Below are 19833 nucleotides of genomic sequence, written 5' to 3'. Positions count from 1 at the left end.
AACCCAAGCAGTTGGGCTCATACCCCCCCACCCCCGCACCCCTGCCTGTTCTTGAACCAGGAAAATCTCCTTTTCTCTCTCAGAGAAGAGAGTGGAGCCCCTTTGCCTACAGTGCTTTAGCCCCATCTCCAGCAGCCCTATAAGTGGAGTCTCATCCCTGCCCACTGCCCTCCCTCCCCACACCCCCTGCCCCCCCCATGGCCCCTGAGGGCGGGTCACTCACTAGACCGGAGCAGGGTGCGATGGGCACTCTTTGGCGTGATGGGAGGGGGGGCTGGGATGCTGCTGGTTGACATGATGGCATTGAAATAGAGGCCGGAGCCTTCCCGCACAGGGCTGAGGATGGGGGGAGGGGTGTAGGGCGGCAGCTCAAAGCTCCGCTCAGAGGGGTGGTCGGCAAGGCGGACAGGAGAGCGCAGGTGGCTCTGGTATGGGGTGATGTTGGAGTAGACGGGAGGGGCAATGAAAGTGCCCGCCTTGGTGGGGATGATCAGGGGCTCAGGCCGTGGCCGCTGCTTTGGTTTCCGCGCTGAAGCTTCCCCTTCCAACTTGACATTCATGTCCTCAGCCTGGAGAAGGAAATAGAACCAAGATGGCTCAGCCTCCTATGTGCTGGGAAAACCGAAGACTTGACCACGGCTTGTCAGTCTCCTCTTTGGAACTGAGTCTGCCCACTACACCCGCCAAGGCAAACCTGAGACAGGGAACAGGTCCAAAACTCCTTTCACTGTCTCCTCTAGGCTGGGGGTCAGCAAACTGTTTCGGTAAAGGGCCAGAGAGTGAATTTAGGCTTTGTGGGCTCCACGCCCATCTCCATTCTTCTTCTTCTTCCCCTCCTCCCCAACCTTTTCAAATAATCCTTTTAAATGTAAAATCCAAATAAATAAATAAATAAATAAATAAATAAATAAATAAATAAATAAAATGTAAAATCCATTCTTAGGTCTGGATTTGGCCCACAGGCCCTAGTTCCCAACCCCCGAGGTGAAGTATGCTATTGGACAGGAAACCATAGTAGTTACGGGTCCAGGCTCTGCAGCCGGAATGCTTGGTATGGAATCTACCTCCTTTACTTACCACCTAAAATTCTTAACTTCTCTGTGCATCATCATTTTTAACTTGGGAATAATAAACACCTACCAAATGGGTTAGCCATGAGGACGAAATGAATTAATACATGGAAATCACTGAGAATAGTACCTGATATGTAGTAATTGCTCAAGAAATACCGGCTGCTATCAAGCTCTGTATTAGGCGGAGGTGCCTGCTGTGTGCCATGACCTGAGCGGGGCACGGGACCACAGAATGAACAAGACAGTCCTGTCCTCACAGAACTTGTCCTCCTAGTATCAGTCCCATGATAGAGGGTAGGTAGGGCTGTAAGGGAATAGACGCCTTTCTCTGCCCCATCCCTGTCCTCTCAAGCGAGAATGGAACCCACATCATCTCCCTGGGGGTACAGCTGGCCGACAGGTGAGGCTGGCCACACTGACTGAGGAGGCCTGGGAACAGCAGGCTTTCTCCCCCTCCCGGGGTCCAGCTCCCACAACCCCTTTCAGCAGAGGGCCCTGACTCTCCGTGAGGTTCTGGCCATGTCCTTTCACCCATTCGTGCCCTTTTTTCTTTTCTACAGACTAGGAAGAAATGAAATTCTTCATTCTTCCTCCCTTAGGGGAACAAGATGATTGCACAGAAAAAAATGCAGTGGAGTCGAAGGCCCCCAAACTTGCCAGACAAGAAATCCAACATGAACTCAGCTAACTGTCATGATTTGTAATTTTGTAATAAGGGAAATGGAATTAATCTATTTTGAATATTTGACAATATTTTTTGTATTGATTTTGTAGGTGTGATAATAATGTTGAGGTTATATATAGAAAGAAGGGAGGGAGGAAGGGAGGAAGAAGGGAGCAAGGGAGGAAGGAAGGCAGGAAGGAAGGACGGGAGGAAGGAAGGGAGAAAGCTTACGTATTGTGTACTTCAGATACAAACCTAAGTATGTATGAATGCAATGATATGGTGTTTGGCATTTGTTTCGAAAAAAAAGTATCCAGCGGCAGGAAGAAGTAAGTGGAGATACAAATAAAAAAAGAATGTCTATATTTTGAAAACCGTTAAAGCCAGGGGATGGCTAAATATTGAGGTTCATTTTACCATTCTCTATACTTTTGTGCAAGATTGAAAATATCTGTAATACAAAGAAAAATAAAAAAATAAGTAAACAAATAACCAAAAATAAATAAATAAACCTCCTCCTAAAGCCTGGTGAAGTGAAAGTATCCATGGGTGGGGATTCAAGAGATCCAAACTCCAGGGCTAGCTCTGTCATTACTTGGCTGTACGAACTTAGGTAGGTCTCTTGCCTTTTCTAGACCTACTTCCTCATCTATGAAATGGGCATGCAGAGCTGTGTAGTTGCTCAGGCTCCTTCCGGCCATCCTCGGGACAAGCTGAGGCCTCTAGCCTCCAATCTCTATCACAACCAGGGAATAACAACCCAGAGAGTAGACACTGAGCTGTTCATGATAATCTTAAAGCTCCCCTTTCTATTACAGAGGACAGACTCACAGGCCAACTCTCCAGCTGAGAACAACTAAAAACTCCAAACTCTATATAAAAACCACATTTCTGAAGGTAGCAGAGAGCAAATCAGTTGGCAAAGACTTGAAGAGCCAAGATAACAGGAAAAAAAGGAAAGTGAAAGAGGTGAGTGCAGCATTTGGAGCTGTGTTTTCCCTAGAGGTGGGTGCATTACTAGAAGAGGTAACTGGGAAACTGTGAAACTAAACAGAGTTTTTAACAAATCCAGGAGCTAGCAGAATAAAAATTGGGCTTTAGGCCTTGCCAAGGAAGGAGAGCCTGATAAACCCCCAGGCTTTGGACTGGGGCTCCAAAGGGCTAAATCCTCAGAATAAAGGTACATCAGAAATAGACTAGTCCTCACATAGAGTAATGCTCAGCTTAAAATCATCTCATCTCAACGGCTGATTAAATTAAAGTAATTCAGGATTGCTAATGCCCTTTGCTACCAGTCAGATGCAAAGATAAATCCTCTCTGGAAGACAAGAATATCATCCAGAGTCTTTAATTACCTCAACAATTTTCATGCAATTAAAAGTCACCAGATATACAAGAGAACAAAATGTGACTTAGAAACAAGAAGTAACGTAACAGAAAGAGACCCCTGGGGATCCCACTAATGGCGTTATCAGACATAAACTTTAAGAAAACTACGCCTAAATTATGCAATAAAATGAAAGGTTGAAAATTTCATCAAAGAACTAGGAACTCTAAAAATGAACCAAATAGAAATTCAGTAACCAAAAAAAATAACTAAAAATAAGAACTCGATGAGTGAGCTTAACAACATATTAGATATAGCTAAAGAGAGAAGGGGTGACCTGAAAGGCCAAAGTGGAAATACAGAAAAGTGCATGACAGACAAAAATAGGGGATATGGTGAAAGACTCTAACAAGTGTGTAACTGGAGTCCCAGAAGGAGAGAAGAGAGAAAATGGCGCAGAAGAAATATTTAAGAAGGACTACAAACTCTAAACAGGATAAATACAAAGCAAACCAATATTTAGGTGTAACAGCAGAACTGCTGAAAACCAATGACAAAAAAAAAAAAGCACTTAAAAGCAATAAGATAAAAAGACACCTTATATTCAAAGAAACAACAATATGGCTCATGGTGATTTCCCAACACTGTAACTACAATGAAGTCTGAAGACAAAAGAGTGATATTCTTTAAGTGCCAAGAGAAAATAACTACCAAAACAGAATTCTCCACCCAGCAAAGTTATCCTCCTCCTCTCTTGCTAATAAATAAATCTTAAAAAAATAAAAATTTTCAGACAATCAAAGACTAATAAATTTCATCATTAATAGACTCACACTAAAGGAAATACTAAAGGATGTTTTTCAAGCAGCACATAAATCATCTGAGCTAGAAGCTTGGAGATATGAGAAGAAATGAAAAGCAACAAATATGCTAAGTCTTTCAGTAAATCTAAAATGAACAACAACTGAACAAAACAATAATGTTATTACTGAGGAATGTATAGAATTGTTGAATCACAAGATTGTACAGCCGAAACTAAAATAACACTGTATGTTAACTATACTGGAATTAAAATTAAAAACTTAATAAAAACAATGATATTATAACATCTTGGTGATGTTAAAATGTTTAGAGAATGAAAATACATGTTAATAATTCTACAAGTTAGAGATTGGTGAAAAATGGAGTTAAAAGTGTTGTAAGAACTTTGTATTGTTCTGGAAGAGGTAAAATACTAATTTATATTAGATTTCAATAAGCCAAGAATGCATGTTTTACTCTCTAGTAGCTCTTTTCAACCAGAAAAGAGTCACAAGCCCTAATGTCACAAGGCATTCACTGTATGTAACGACTTAGCTTCTCGCCTATGCATCTAGAATGGTACTAGCTTTGTGCCAACCTCCAGTGAATTGAGAAGGTAGGAATTCAAATTCCTTTTAGTGGGGCTTAGTTCTCTCACATTAATCCAGGAAAGAAAGGCTGCCTGGATAATTACTAAAAGAGTCATAAAGAAATAAATAAAAGAGTAATAATTAAGTAAATAAATAAGAATAAATAAGCATATAACTAATAAATTAATAAAGAGGGAAAATGGAACAACAAACCCAATCAATCCAAAGGGGGTGAGAGGGTGGGAGAAAGGAACAGAAAAGGCAATACGGGATAAATAGAAGGCAAACGTAAGAAGGCAGATTTAAATCCAAGTATTTGAGTAATTACGTTAAAAGTAAACTATATCAATGCTCTAGAAGACAAAGGTTGTCAGAACAGATAATAACAAACTCCAATTATAGGCCATTTGAAAGATACACCTTAAGCATAAGGATACAGAAGGGCTAAAAGTAAAAAGATGGAAAAGATACGCATCTCATCCATCCCCCCACCCCTGCAACAGTAACCAAAAGAAAGTCAGATGTGCACAAAACAGACTTTAAGAGGCAAAAAGATTACTAAAGATAAATAGAAACACTTCATAATGATGAAGTGTCTAATCTACTTCTAAATGAGTATGCAACTAATAACAGCATCAAAATGTATAAAACAAATACTGACAGAACTAAAAGATCAAAGAGATAAAACCTCAATCTTAGTGAGAGATTTTAACATATATATATCTGTACTGACAGAACAAGTAAACATCTCTGCCTCCCAGTGCCTAGCACAAAACCTGACCCAAATTAGAAGCCAAAATTTGCTGACCTGAAATGAAAGAGATTCACACACCCTAGATTCTCCTAGGCAGTCTCAACTTCAAGTATAAAACTGTCTCACTGTCTCCCATAAGTGCATTTATCCGTAAGTTTGGTTTGGAAAATATAAACAGTATCTCCATGGGTTGCTTGAATCCCTCCTATATTTCCATGTTCTCCTTTTTCCCATATGGTACTAGGCCCCCAGGAGCACACAGGTACTACAGGTGTTTGCATGGGGAGCCTCTCATACCTGGGCTGGGGCATCAGTCCCAGGGATACGTGTGGACCGCCTGCGGGTGACGATGACAGATGGCTTGTGTTCAGTGGGGTTCTGTTCAGGACCCTTCCCGTCCTCGTCAACACCTCCAACTTGGGCCGCCTCAGTTGGGTCCACAGTCCGCACAGGCACAGACACTGGGATGATGAGGGGTACCATCCCGCTGTCCTCTCGTGCTCGCTTGGCAGCTAAGGAAGGCTCAGAAAACTCCACCCCACACTTGGTAGTTGAAGCCAACACACTTTTCCGCTTCTCCTCGGAGCCATTGGCATCCTGGAGGAGAAGGAGGGGGAACAGAGGTAAGGTTTAGAAGGTAGTCCTGTTAAGTCCTAGACTCCTAGTCACATTTGATTCAGGAACTCAAGACACCCATGATGGTTCCCAATGGTCTTTCCCTGAATACCTTTTCTCTCACTACACTCCCAAATACTCTCCATAACCTCCATTCTGCCAGAGCCTCTGATCCTGGCCTGGCACAGGGGTGCCCAGATGGCCACCTCAGGCCACAAATGGCTTACAGATATGTTTTGTTTGGCCTGCACGGGGCATGGCACATGAAATAGTATCTAAATTCAAAACATACCTCTACAAAAGAAAGTAAGCAAGGAACCAGTTACCAGGTAATGGTGGTCTTTGTACCTTTTCCCCCCTGGCAACTGGCTGGAGGGAAGTCTAATTCTACAGCCTCTGACATATCAGCCTGGCCCATAGGCATGGGGGGAGGGAGTGTGGGAGGGCTGAAACCCCTTCCCTAGGGAAGGAAGGTGCAAACACTGGCTTTGGAGCCAGATACTAGACTTTTATCTTAGCCTTGTGACCTTGGGAAATACTCCTGGGGCCTCAGCTTCTTTAGCAATAAAACGGGATAATGGCAGCATCCCTGTCACAGGGTTTGATGATAAATTATTTGTGATCAGGTATAAGAAAACTGCAAGTACAAGAGAGGTGCTCAGATTCTGTTCATTCTTCTTCCCCACTGTTATTGTCATTTCTTTTAAATCAACCTGATTGCAGGAATATTTACATACAACAAAACGCACCTCTTTTTAATTAGTTTGAAGCATTTTGACAAGTATAATCACCTGTGTAACCACTGCCACCTTCTTGTTTCAGTATCCCGGATCTGGCAATGGTTTCACCTGCCCCTACTCCCAATCCTTCATGTGCCAAATGGAAGAAGGCAACCCACGATGGTGCGCTGTTACCTTCCCGCCTGCAAGCCTATGTGTAGGAACTTCCCCTCTCTTTCAGGTATGAATGTACCTATGCGGAGGTTCTTTGCACGCAGGGAGTTCAGAACTCCCTGAAGCCTAAGAGTTCTTTCTGTTTCCTTCATCGAAGTGAGAAAACTGCCCTGTGGACTTGCAATCCCTTGCTCCCCCGTGGCCCCAGACACGGCTCATGCCGCCCTCTGCCAGGCCAGACCTCCATCCCCTGCCACTCTCACCTTTGCATTCTGCAGCGAGGCCAGCTCCACTGCCTTCTGGGCCAGGGTCAGCAAATTGGCCTCCTGGGATGCCCGGCGCCTCCGACGAGTGCTCTGGATCACCCCACCCCGTAGCACCTGCCCACAGTCCCCTGTGCCCACGGCCCGCATGCTCTCCTCGCTGCCCATCGTGGGAGCCTCCCGCTCCCGACCATTGGGTGCCAGTCTCTCCCCGTCAGACAGTAACTGAGGCTCCCTCAGCTCCAGCGGGAATCCCAGAGCTTCAGGATGGGGCTGCCCCAGGGGGCCGGGGGGCGGCTGCTGTGCGGGCCAGTGATGCAGGAACAGGTTGCTGGTGGGCTCCTGTCCGGGTTGGGTGCCAGCCATATCCAGGGGGGCAGAAGGCAGGACACCCTCCTTGGAGAGCCGGCGGGAGCGGCGGGGGAAGGCGATCTGGGACTGAGGTAGCACAGGCTGTGGGGCTGACTCCTGCAGGAGGGCCTTGCGCAGTTCTGGGTTCATGTCGGGGTTGGGGGGAAAGGCGTAGGGCGCCATGCTGTGGTGAGCCAGGTGGGACTGCCCCAGGGGCCCGGCCGGCTGCAGGCCGAAGTCCTGGGGCTGCTGAGAAGGGGGCTGCTGCATGGGATAGAAGTTCTCAAAGAGTGGCATCTGGGGGAGGGCGGGCTGCGGCGGCGGCGGCGGCTTCTGCGGTGGGAAAGCCGCAACCGGGTTGGGGGGCGGTGGGCCCTGCCGGAAGACCTGCCGGTTCACCTGGTGGCCAAACGCCAGCTGGAAGGGTTGCAGGGGCAGTGTCTGGTTTGGGGGCTTCTTGGCCACATGGAAAGAGTTCAGGGGCGTCTGGGGCCGCCCGACCTCCAGCGGCACCTTCTGCGGCATCACCGGCCGCACCGCAGTTCCGTAGCGGTCCAGCTGCGGCCCCCCTCCTTTCTCCCGCTTCAGCGCCTCAGGGTGGTTGTAGTAGGTCGAGACCCCCACGCCGGGGTGCTGGCTCCCCTTGGGTCCACTGTAGAGGGGCAGGCTGTGGCGGCTCCACGTCGTGTGCGGTGGAGGCTGGCCGGGCTGCTGCTGCCAGCCGCTGTCGCTCACACCCCCACCGCCTCCGCGCTCTGGGCCCCGCCCGGGAGCCGCCGCCGAGTTGGGCCACTTGATGGAGCCCACCTGCTGGGACAACATGGCTGCCGTGGTCCGCTCGGAACCGTACACCACCGAGTTCAGCAGGGCCAGGCTGTTGGGAGGTGGCAGCTCCACAGGCTGGGAGACCGGGGCGGCCCCTGCCGGACCCTCGTGCCCAAAGTAAGGCTCCTCCTTCACTCTGGTGGACTGTGGAGGGGCTGGGGGCTGCGGTGGGGCCTGCAGGGGTGGGGGCTGCTCCTTGGGAGCTGGTTCCTGGTCCCCAAAGAGGCAACGCTTCCGCCTGTTCTGAGCCTTGGGCTGGGCCTGGAGGTTCATGGTGTGGCCAACTGGGCCCCGGCAGTGAGCCCGACTTCACCAGTTGCCCATCCCCTGTGGGAAGGTCCTGCTGGAAGCCCAGCTCTTGTCCAGGAGCCAGTGGGGGCAGAGCAGGAGGGGGATGAGGTCAGGCACAGGGAGAAACGGTCAGCTCTTCCTTGCTCTTCCGTGGAGAGGTTCTTGGGCTCGGCTACTCTTCCCAGTTCATGATGTTCCACAGGGCCCTGGAGCCTGCAGAGAGAGAACGACAGCGTCAGCCACAGCGTCCCAGTCCCAGACGTCAGCGCAAGTGTGCGGGAGGGGCCCACGTTCACAGAGCAGCCCTGGTGAGGCAGGAGCCAGGGCCTCGGGGGAACAAAAAGAAGACAGCGCTTTGTGACTCTCCTGTCCCACCACCTTGCCCTGCAGCATTTGGGTTTGTAATTTGTACACTGCACGAAGGCACCTGCCAGGGAACAAGTGGGTCTGAGATGCAGCCACGATGGTTAAAGGGGCAACAAAGGCCTTCACTTAGGCCAGGTCTGGCTGCCCATGGGCTGAGCACGTCTGTCCATGAAGTAGCTTCCCCACCAGACCCAGAAGGCGTTTTATCCAGACCGTGCCTCCTCTGATGCTCCAAGCATATCTCAGATGCAGGAAGTGGAGACAACAGGGGTCACTCCTAACTATGGGGCTCCAGGGTGGGAAGCCCACCAGGTCCTTGCAGAGTCCAGGGCCCAGGGCTAGGCTCGCGTCCTCTGCAAGGAGGCATGTAGGTGAGGCCCTAGAAGGGTCTGTGCAGTTCTAGCCCCACCCCTGGGAGGAGCTGCTGGGTGGGACTGTGGCTGCCAGAGTCTTCCCCAAAGCAGCACAGAACCTGTTTTGCAGCCCTGGCTGGCTGAAGACAGGATCCAGCCAGGTACCTGGTCAGCAATCCTCATCTACCCTCCTCCCCTGCCAAAGAGCTCCTGGTGTCCTGAGCAAAGGACTAGCACAACTACGATACTGAGGAGATGCAGATTGCTAGAACTTCGGTCTGAAATGTTTTTCTGTGACATGGTATGACTTAAAGTGTTCACAGCGTCTGTGTTTATTTTCTAACTTGACTTAAAAAAAAAAAAAACACCAAAAACAGTTTGCTCTATTTATCCTGCTACAGGACAGTGAATATCAAGACCAGGATTTTATAACTTACATGTATTTTTATTACCTACATGTATTTTTAAAGACTTTGTCTTTCTTCAGAGGGTTTTTTTCCTCCCTCTCTGGGAAGTTGTGAGGGTGGAAGCTACGCAGCCCACCTCTTCCCAACGCTGCTAAGATTCTGGTCCTGGGCCAGTCAGGTCAGGAGGGAGGGGGAAGGAGGGGAGAGGAGCTCAGGAAGCCCTGGGGAATAAATCTGCAGGTCCAGACCAACCTCAGGCCTCAGACCCTAGAAGCTCCAGGTCCTAGTTAGTAGTCCCAGGAGTTCCTGGGAAACCAGCCCAGCCAAGGTGGGCTGGGGCTGGGGCCGGGCGGTAAGGGCCAGCTCTCAGTGCTGCGAGGCCCCCTATCACCCCTTCACAGGCTTCCGCAGCTTCCCAGCCTCCCTTCCCCTCCCAGGGCTGCAGTGACTCACTCCAGCCCCCCCCCCCCACCTGCCTTTCACTTTCACCAGCACCCAGAAGGGGAGGGACTTCCTCCTTCATTTCCTTCCTCAGCTCCGGGCCCTGCAGTAAGCGGACCGTGCTTCCCGCTAGCAGCACCCCCTTCGTCTTCACTTACGGAAGTCAGGGGAGGGAGGGAGAGACTAGGTGGACATCCAAGTCACCCTGGCCCTGGCAGCAGGGGGACAATTTGGACAAGCAGGGAGTGCAGAGGGCCAGAGAAACCACCTTTAGAACAAACCCCTTTCTCTTGCCTTTAAACTCTCATTCCCTGACAGGCAACCCATTTCAGAGCAGAGACCCCAAAGCCACCTTCCCCCCATGAAAATAACCCTGGGCACCATGGTGAAGCTGCAGGCTGTGACTGTCCTGGCTGCAGGCATCAGGCTCTGCCTCTCCAATCAGCGTGAGCAAACTAGACGTGTGCATTCTGTAGAAGCAAGACAGAGGAAGGAAGAATGTGTCTGAGGGGAGGGGGAGGGTGCCCAGGAGGGGAGCTGGCCCGTGCACGTGCCTCAAGGGGGCCCGGGCCCCCCTCAGGTGCTCACGTGCACCTGTGCCTCCCCTGCTGACAGGCACAGGCTGCCCCCCTTCCGCAGTTACAGCCCTGTCTCCGGCTCGCCCGGGACTGGATGAAGGGGAGGGCCACGTGACAGATGAGGCTGTGTGCACGTGTGAGAGCGTGCACCCAGTGGAGGGCACACAGGCACAGGGGGATGGCCGCTTGGAGCGGGGGTGGGGGGGTGGGGGGGGTCCTGCAGGTTGGGTTGAGAGAGATGGAGGCGGAGTCTCTGAACAGAGCCTGGGCCCCACAGCTGGCTCACCAGCAGCTGTTTGGTCTGGCTGGTTGGCCTCCCATCCTCCGCCCTGCATGTCAGGAAGGACCAGCACTCAGGATCCCACAGTAGGTTTCCAAAGCTGGGCTGGGAACTTGCTTAGAAGAAACCAAAGGGGCAGATTCCGGGGAGGCTGAATCACCCCAGAAGCTTCTGCAGAGGCCTTCCTTGTCACCCCCACTGGAAGGCTATGAGTGTCAAGAGCACAGACACCCAGACCTGGGACCCTCTGAGTAGAGAAGTCACGATCTGGGGGTGTGAGAAGAGTGAAAGATGCCTGGGAACCCTAAAGGTAGGAGGGGAGGGGCCACACCAAGGCAGCAGGGCTCCAAGGAGCAGCGGTGGTGGCGCAGCAGCAGCAGCAAAACGAGGCACCTGTGCCAGGCCTGTCCTAAGTGCTTTGCATAGGTTTAGTTTCCACAACAGCATTATAAGGCAGCATGAAGCCCAAGCATGAAGCACTGCTATTTTAACCTCCATTTTACAGACGAGCTAGATGAGGCTCAGAGGGGCTAAGTGACTTGACAACGGTCACGCAGTAATTGTGTTGCAGGGCCAGGACCTGAACCTAGGTCTGTCTGCCTCCAAGGCCAAGCTCTTCTTCCTTGTCCCTACGACATGCCACAAGGACACCAGGTCCCTCTCTGCATCCCCCCCCTTCTACAACATACCCCCCACCATCTCAGAGCAAGGATTTCTGGACACAAATCTCCTCCTCCCTGACAGGCCCCTCACCCCTGCCCAAACCGTCGGCAGGTAAACCTCTCCTATTTCTCCTCCCATACGGCTGAGGTCCTCAGTCCCACAGGAAGGGAGGCAAGAAATGGGGCTTCACCACAGAAGGGCCACCCACAAGGAGGTCTGAGACTGCACGGGCCACTTCAGCCCAGCCCTCTGGGCCTGGACCCTCCAGCCCCTGCAAGCTCACCCCTGCCTCAGGTCTAGCTGCTGCTGGTGGGGCTTCCAGCTCTCATACCCTACTTGTACCTCACAGCCTGCAACTCTGGGCAGGACTAAGCCACTTCCTCTCATTTCTTGTGCCCCAGCCCCACTTTTCTGTTCCTCAGGTGGAAGTCAGCCTGGCCTTCCTCCCAGTGAGGAAGAGGAAGGAAGCCATCTTTTCCAAAGGCTCTTGACCTGTGGGCCAGCTCCCTGTGGGTACAGGGAACAGGGTGTAATGAGGAACTTCTGCAGGCAGCTCACCCACGGGACCAGCTGCAGGGTCTCTAACAGCGGATGCAGGAACACTGCAAAAAGGAAACCCACAGTCACCAAGGGGCCCCAGACAGTGCAACCCACTTATCAGTCTGTTTGATTGTCTGTCCTAGCTCTATTCACTCTCTCTTCCTCCGGGCACCTCACTGCTGTAACCAGTCCCTGACCAGACCCAGAGGTACCCCTGGGCTGAAGACAAGGCAAAAGTCTGTTATCAATGACAGGGGCCTATGAGGCTTTCAGGAGGATCTGTGGTGGAAAATACTTTCTCTCTACAGAAGAAAGCAACGTGCAAGAAAACAGTGCTGAACCCGCATATGTGTTTTGCAGACACATGAGGGAAGGTGCTGGAAAGGTCTTTGGGCGCTCTATGCTGATGGTGACACCATGCCTTCCAGGGAGGGCAACTAGAACACATACAGCTCCCCAAGTGCCCTCAACAGCCTGCCCACATGCCCAACACCGGCTGGAGAGTCCAGTGAGCCCTCACCACAGCGCAGCGGGGCCAGGCCATGACCACCAGGAAACCAGGGCCACCCACAAGCTCAAGACATTGAATGCGGCCATCTGAGAGACAAGACTGTTGTGAGTCAAGGTTACAAGGCCAGGAAGGAGGTGCTTCACTTGGTCCTAGCAGCTTCAGGGGCTCAGCTCTGACCCAAGAATCAGAGCTGACTGGTGGACCCTCCTGACCCTTCTTGCTAAAGAGCTCCTGCTCTTACAACCTGGGCCACTCCCAGCCTCACAAACTCAGCACTAGGAAGACGGAGAGTCAGAGCTCATGCATCCCCAACCAAGACAGAACACACCTATTTATGGCACCTAACAAATCTCTAGACCAGCCAATTCCCTGAGCACCAGAGAGGCTATGTTAGGACAAAGTCTAAACTCCCTATCCTGCCCACAAGTCCTGCAGACTCCTGCCACCTCTCTCAACCGGCCATGCCTGAGCCCTCATTCAGTGGCGTTCCTGCTTTGCGTCCAGGTCCTTGGCGAGGCAGCACCTCTGCCTGTGACACCTTCCCAACCCTTTCATCTGGCCAAGTCCTACTTGCCCTTTGGGTCTCAGACACTGTTTCCTCTGCGAAGTCCTCCCTCACCCCAGGGCTGAGGCAGGAGCTTCCCTATGCACCCATAACACCTCCCAACCACCATCCCCGCTCCCCCCCACCACGCTCAGCACATGAAATTCCAGATGCCTATTTCTTTGTCCTCAGCAGACAGAAAGCTTCATGGAGCAGAGTTTGTGGACCGCTGTATCTCGGCACTTGGCTTGTACTTGCCTCATGGGATGCTCATTCAGGACTGCACCCAAGGTGAGTCAGAGCCGTGCCCAGGCAGAGGCACCACTCATGGCCGGTGTATTCACCATGGGCTCCTGCCCCGCCCTGGCTCCCAGGCTCTCTCCCTGATGCACATCAGACGTCCTCATGATCCTGAGATGAAGTGAAAAGGTGCCACGTCCCAACCCCATCCCACCTCATCCTATCAGTAGTAGCCCCAGGCCAGCTCCAACGAAGCTGAACATGAATCCTTTTTGAATTGCTGGCCCACAAGCTCCTTGCCCCTTGGCTTTCACCTGCTGCCCCACACCATATGCGGGCCAACTGGAAAAGTGCCAACCCCTCTGTTGCCCTGTCCAATTTTTCTTCCCCCACGGCTTCCCACCCTTGCTTAGACCATAGCCAGGGACATGAGCCTGTGGATCTGTTTACCTCATGCCCTGACATGGCTGGGCTGGGCCTCAAGACACCAAGGTGTCTGGCTAGGATGCCAGGGGCAGTGATGAGGGGCCCTCCTTAGAGGAGCCCACCATGGTCCAGCTAGCCCTCTAGCCTACAGTCATATCCTGGAAAGTTCTCTCCCAGATACTGTTGGGTCTGTGACTACAACCAGACTAGGCAAGTGGGCCTGGAACTGTCATCTTGGGCTGGCTAGAGTTGTCCAGGCCCTAGATAAACCTTCCCTCTGGACACAGTCATCTGCAATGCTGCACCCCACTCCCCCTTTAACTGGGAGTTCATACCAGGCTAGAGGGCCCCATGTCTCCAAACCACTGGACACATAAGTCCTATTCATAAAGAGTTTGCAAACTGGTAAGGAAGGAGACACCAGCAACAGGGACAAAGACCTGACTCTGACAAGTGTCACTCCCTCCCCCCCCCCGGGGGCGGGGGCGTGAGAAAGCAGGCCCTATGATCTACCCATTCCCAGTCCAGAAAGTCCCCAGATTAGCACTTCTCTGGACTCAGCTTCAGCTCTGAAATGCAGAGCCCAGGCTGATCAGGTCCCAGGGGTCTCAGCCATCAGGCCAGTCAGGCTCAGAAGGTTTGACCAGGGTTCCAGGTGGCTGCAGCCTGAGTTGTGACGGTAATAATGTCAACACTGAGATGCTTTTAAAGGGATGTGCAGGAGAGGGGAATCCTTTGCCTTATGAGGCACTCTCAGGGCTTCATTCAGGCATCTGCCTTCATTGTCCCTCTCCTCCACTGCCAGCAAGCACCCTCCCGAAAGTCCACAGGAAGCCAGGATGTCCATGAGAAGCCACGAGAGCCAGGTCTGTTTTATGGGCCGGGGGGGGGGGGGAGGGCAGGAAGGAAAAAGAAAACAGAGTCCCAGGAAGAGCCTGGAAAGGAACAAACCTCCAGGCTCAGCTTTTGCCTACATGGCGGGGACTGGCTGCCTTCCTCCTAGGCAAGGGCCACCAACCATCACAGGCAGCCTACGAAAATCCCTTCCAGCAGGATTTGGGAGGCCCAGGGACCAAGGTCAAAGCTGGCAGGTTTTGGCTTTCTCCAGAAGAGATACATTAAGTATCACTAAGGTCTGTGAGTGGTTGAACCTCTGGAAAGGCCCTCGTGGGGAGCTCTTGGTCTCCTGATAACCTTCTCTGTGCCCTAAAGGACTTACACCCCCCTCCCAGGCTGCTCCAACCCCTCCCTCCCTTTTGGAAAGGCTGGGCTCCCCAGCAGGGCTAGGGCAGGGCTCTCTGGAGTCTGTGCCTAACTGAGCCCCAGTGCTAGAGTTTGCCCCAGGCCAAGACACAGACAAGCTATCTCACACCTGCCTACCTAACAACTCCCCCTCCCCACTCCCCCATCTCTCACACACACACACACACACACACACACACACACACACACCCCTCTCTGCAACCCTCCAGGTCTGGGGAGACAAGGGAGACCGGGCACAGTCCCTACCTGCACAGAGCTCCCAGTCTAATGGAGGAGAGACACAGAAACACACACTGACTACCACGCACAGTAGCCCATGCAGGGGCGAGAAATACAAGGAACAGGTGGCCTGGGGAGAGTTCCCTGACTCTGAGCCTTTGACGGAGGTGTTCCCTCCACCTGGACGCCCCTCCCCTGCTTCCATGCTGACAGTCTGCCTTCCTTCAAGGCCTAGCCCCTAAGGGCAGCCTCTGGGGCACAGTTCTCACCCTTTCTGAATCTTCATGCTCTTGCTCCGTATTAACCATTTTCCCAAACTACTTCTTCAATGCCCTCTGTTTTTGCACCAAGACTGGGGCACTCAGGGCCTGGAGGCAGTGTGGCCCAATGGCGAGTGCCATGGACTGGTTGTCAGGTCACAGGTGTCTGGTCCAGGAGCTGCAGCTCCCTGGTTCCTGCCTTTGAGGAGCTTAGGAGCTTTGGGCAGGGTGTGGGGGGGAGGGGACAAAGCAGGACAAACACCTTCCGAACCCGCAACTGCGACATGAAATATTAGCCACCAGCACTGACCACATGCCCCATGAGTGTGAGTATTGCTCACTTGTGTAACCACTGTTCCCATCTGAGAGATGAGAAAAGGTTGGCTCTGAAAAGTAACTTGTTCCAGGTCACAACCTGAGGACACAGTGAGGAGCCAGGGTTCAAATCTAAGTTTGCCAACTCCAAACCAGATCTCTCAAACCCACCCTAAGAGATGGGTTTATGGGTCTGGGGAGGAGTGGGGGGGGGGTGGGAAGCTGCGATGCTTCCTAGGCAGCCCAGGGGGTGCCATGTGCTGGAGCAGGGGAAAGACGAGAGGGCCAGGGAAGGATGTAAGGTGGCTTCCAAGGACCCACTGTTCCTTCCTCCCCCAAGGAGCCTACTGCCAGAGGGCCATACCCTGCCTAGGAGATGAGAGGAGTCCCATGGAGCCTGGGTGGACTTTGCTCTCAGTTAGCCCTGGGGCCGGCCATGACTCTGACAGTGCCAGAAGCCCGCAGGAGTGCCATGTCTACTGAGCACTTACTATCTGTCAGGCATGGTGCTAAGTGCAGTGCCAGCAACACCTCACTGAACCCTCACTCTTCTCGGTCCCATTATATACGTCAGGAATGATACACTCGAAAATACCTATTTAACACAAAAGAAGACCGTAATAGAGTAACAGAGAAACAAACAAAAAAGACGTAAGACAGAAATCAATAGCAAAATGGCAGACATAAACCTTACCCTATCAATAATTATTTTAAATGTAAATAGATGAAACACGCCATTTAGAAGGGAGAGGTGGGGAAAATGGCTTTAAAAAAAAAGCCATGATCCAATTATATGTTGTTTACAAGGGACATACACTTTATTTTTTTTAAAGATTTTATTTATTTGAGAGAGAGAGAATGAGAGATAGCACAAGAGGGAAGAGGGTCAGAGGGAGAAGCAGACTCCCTGCTGAGCAGGGAGCCCGATGTGGGACTCGATCCCGGGACTCGATCCCGGGACTCCAGGATCATGACCTGAGCCGAAGGCAGTCGCTTAACCAACTGAGCCACCCAGGCGCCCGGGACATACACTTTAGATTCAAGGACGCAAATAGGTTGAAAGTATATGGATGGAAAAAGAAAGACCATGTAAAGGGTAACCAAAGAGAGCAGGACTGGCCATGCTAACATTATGCTAACAGACTTTAAGACAAAAATTCTTCCAGAGACAAAAAAGGGCCTTTTATAATGATAAAAGCATCCATCCCTCAAGAGAATATTACAATTAGAAACATATGCACCTGACAACAGAGTCCCCAGTATACTAGGCAAAAACTATCAGCATGGAAGGGAGAGACAAGACGATCCAGCAATAATAGCTGGAGACTTCAATAACGGTCCACCTTGAATAATGGAACAAACAACTAACGAGAAAATCAACAAGGAACAGAAGACTTCAACACCAAGAAGCAACTAGACCTAACAGATATCTACAGAACATTCCACCCAACAACAGCAGAATATACATTCTTCTCAAGAACACATGGAATATTCTCTAGGATAGATCATAAATTAGCCTATAAAACAAGTCTCAATAAATTCAAAAGAAGTGAAACCATACAAAGCATGTTCTCCAATCAAAATGAAACGGAATTAAAAATCAACAACAGAAGGAAATTTGGGGAATTTACAGGAAATGAAGGTTATAAGTAACTTGTCAAGTTCCCCAGACCAGCAAGGCCACTCCCTCAGATCATGGTCTCTACGCCTTGGGCACAGCCCTAGGAAGCTGCAGATCTCAAGAGTTTTGCAAATGCCTGATAGCCCCTCTCCCATCCCCCATACGGGACACAAACTGAACCTGAACCTGACCCCAAGCTTGACCCCAGAATCGAAACAGACGTGGGAGGGAGAGGGCTGTGGGGCTGTAACAGCTTGTTATGCAGCCTGCTTTTCCCCCCGGGGGGGGGGGGGGGCACAGGCAAATATTTTCACTCCCCCTGCCAGTCTACAGAATATCCAAAAGGAAGGAAGTAAACATTTATAGAGCAATTGCCCCATACCAGGCACCTGACATGCCCTAATCCATGCTTACAAGCTTCCCATCTAGGCATCTTACTGTCTCCATTCTAGACAAAAAAAAAACCGAGGCTCTGCTGCTAAAGTGGCAGAAGCAAGACTCAGGTCCCTGTTGTCTGCCTTCAAAGTTTCTGGTCTTTCCATCATTCTTCCAGAAAAATCCCAATTCCACACTTGTTGTGGGCTTCAGAAGGAATGCTACACATGAGAACCCCACAAAGCCAGCTGCGGACCCTCCCCTTCCTCACGCTCCCTCCCACCTGTTGCTTTTCCTGGGAGCACTTCCAAGTAGAGCGTAGTCTGTAACACTCCCACTGAGAAATAATCCCAGCCCCAGTCTGTCAAAAACGGGGTGTCTGTAAAAGTCCCTGGAAGCCCATAGGGTTTTGAGGGAAGGGGACAGCAGAGGTGAGTTGGGAGCAGCAGGGTCAGTAGATTCTCACTCGCTGGAATAAGAGCCTGCCTCCATACCACATGGAGAAAGGTGGTTAGTGCCTCTCTTCAGAGCCAACCGGCAAAGCCGGGTCCAGATGGGGAAGCTGAACAGATTCCAAGTATTAAGGGATGCCAATGTTCACTTAGTCCATTCCTCGTTCCACAAAGCAGCCAGAGGAGGAAAGAAATTAGCCTGCAGATGCACAGCCAGGAGCAGAGCAGGGCCCAGAATCAAGGACTCCAATAACAATGCTTTCTGCTTCCACTTAGGAAGGCCACACCTTTTGGCAAGACACTGGCACTGGGCAGGGCCTGGAGCCAAGGTGAAATCCCAACATCACAAAAAAATAAGGCCTTCTCCTTTACCACCATCAGCATCTCTAACATTTCTTGAGGGTGCCACTACGTGCCAAGATGGTGCTAAGCGCCCTACCCACAACATGCTTAAAAAACAAGGTAGGTATTAGTATTCTCCCCCCTTTTCCAAGGAGGAACCTGAAGATCCAAAGGGTCCAGTCACTTGCCCGAGGCCATAGGAGTATAGAGGTGAGACAGGGACTGGAACCCATGGCCCTTTCTGCAAACTTCCTCCCCAGGGCTTCAGGCTCAGCCTCCTGCTTGGCAGCTGGGATCGATGGCAACAGCCTCTGGACTGCTCCCACCTCCCTGGAGAGCACCTTCAGCGGGACTGAAAACCACCGTGGTGTTCTGGAAGCGTGGCTGGGCAACTATGGTGGCTGAGAGAGGCGCAGAAAGTGAGTTGCTTTGAAAATGAAGAGGCTGCTGGTGATCACCACCACAGGGGACCATCTGTCCAAGGCCCAACACCTTCTGCTCAGGAGGAAGCCACACCCCTCCCACATTCCCCAACCCCACACCCATGGCTAGCAAACAGCTCTTTACACATAAAACCTTGACTCTCCCCTGCTTGTCAGACAACCCAAGCCCTCTAGGGACGCAGGCTCCTGTCCCTTCCCCTGGCACCCTAAAGTCTGGAACAGGTCAGCTCCATGACTGGGTTCCTCCTGGTGACAATGCCCCCTCCCCCACCCAGGACACTGAGTATCAGCCCCAAGCCTAGCAACCCGCCTCTTGCATAGGGCTCTCGGAAAGGCTTCTTCTCAAGAACTTGAATTCCTAAATAAGGGCTGTTCATTGCACATCCTAATTAAGGGAGACAAACAATGCCCACCCGCTCCAAAAATCATTGGTCCACATCTCTATTTCATGACGAATAAAACTGAAGCCCTAAGAGGTGAAGTGACTTGCCCAAGGACACACAGCTGATCACTTGGGTAGAGGCGTGGTCGGGGCCTCCCAGGTGGATGTTCTCACACCCAGCACTTCCTGGCAATGCCAGGTCCTTGATGTTTGGCTCATGTCCTTCTTGGGAGGGAGGTGGAACAGGGGTGTCCAGCGTGTGGTGTCTGCATCGGCCCAGGATCTCCTGTGTGGTCAGCTCCAGAAGGTGCCAAGACCAACTTAGTGGCTTGGGGCAGGCAGTGAGGAGGGTGTCTTGCTGGTTT

At 51.4% G+C, this 19833-nt stretch overlaps 1 protein-coding gene across 5 annotated transcripts in view; it reads right to left on the bottom strand.

The window, feature by feature from the left end:
* MIDEAS (mitotic deacetylase associated SANT domain protein) overlaps nucleotides 1-19833 on the bottom strand; it is a 64940-nt gene that overhangs the window by 13297 nt on the left and 31810 nt on the right. For 3 of the 5 annotated variants that reach the window (XM_028091586.2, XM_028091500.2, XM_028091779.2), the window contains exons 2-4: nucleotides 6981-8660; nucleotides 5507-5806; nucleotides 224-569 (exon numbers count right to left, since the gene is read on the bottom strand). In XM_028091586.2, coding sequence (XP_027947387.1) covers nucleotides 224-569; nucleotides 5507-5806; nucleotides 6981-8429 — 2095 coding nt within the window. In that variant the 5' untranslated portion in view covers nucleotides 8430-8660. Of the gene's footprint in view, nucleotides 1-223; nucleotides 570-5506; nucleotides 5807-6980; nucleotides 8661-10395; nucleotides 10526-12027; nucleotides 13212-19833 lie in introns of those variants that run through there. The other 2 variants (XM_028091718.2, XM_028091660.2) reach the window with 2 other exon arrangements.

This window comes from Eumetopias jubatus, unplaced genomic scaffold, assembly GCF_037043125.1.
Source record: "Eumetopias jubatus isolate StellerSeaLion01/CBP00866 unplaced genomic scaffold, mEumJub1_p1.0 scaffold_7, whole genome shotgun sequence".
Taxonomy (NCBI): Eukaryota; Metazoa; Chordata; class Mammalia; order Carnivora; family Otariidae; genus Eumetopias; species Eumetopias jubatus.
Note: the sequence above shows the minus strand (reverse complement) of the source record. Positions and strands in the feature narration are given on the sequence as shown.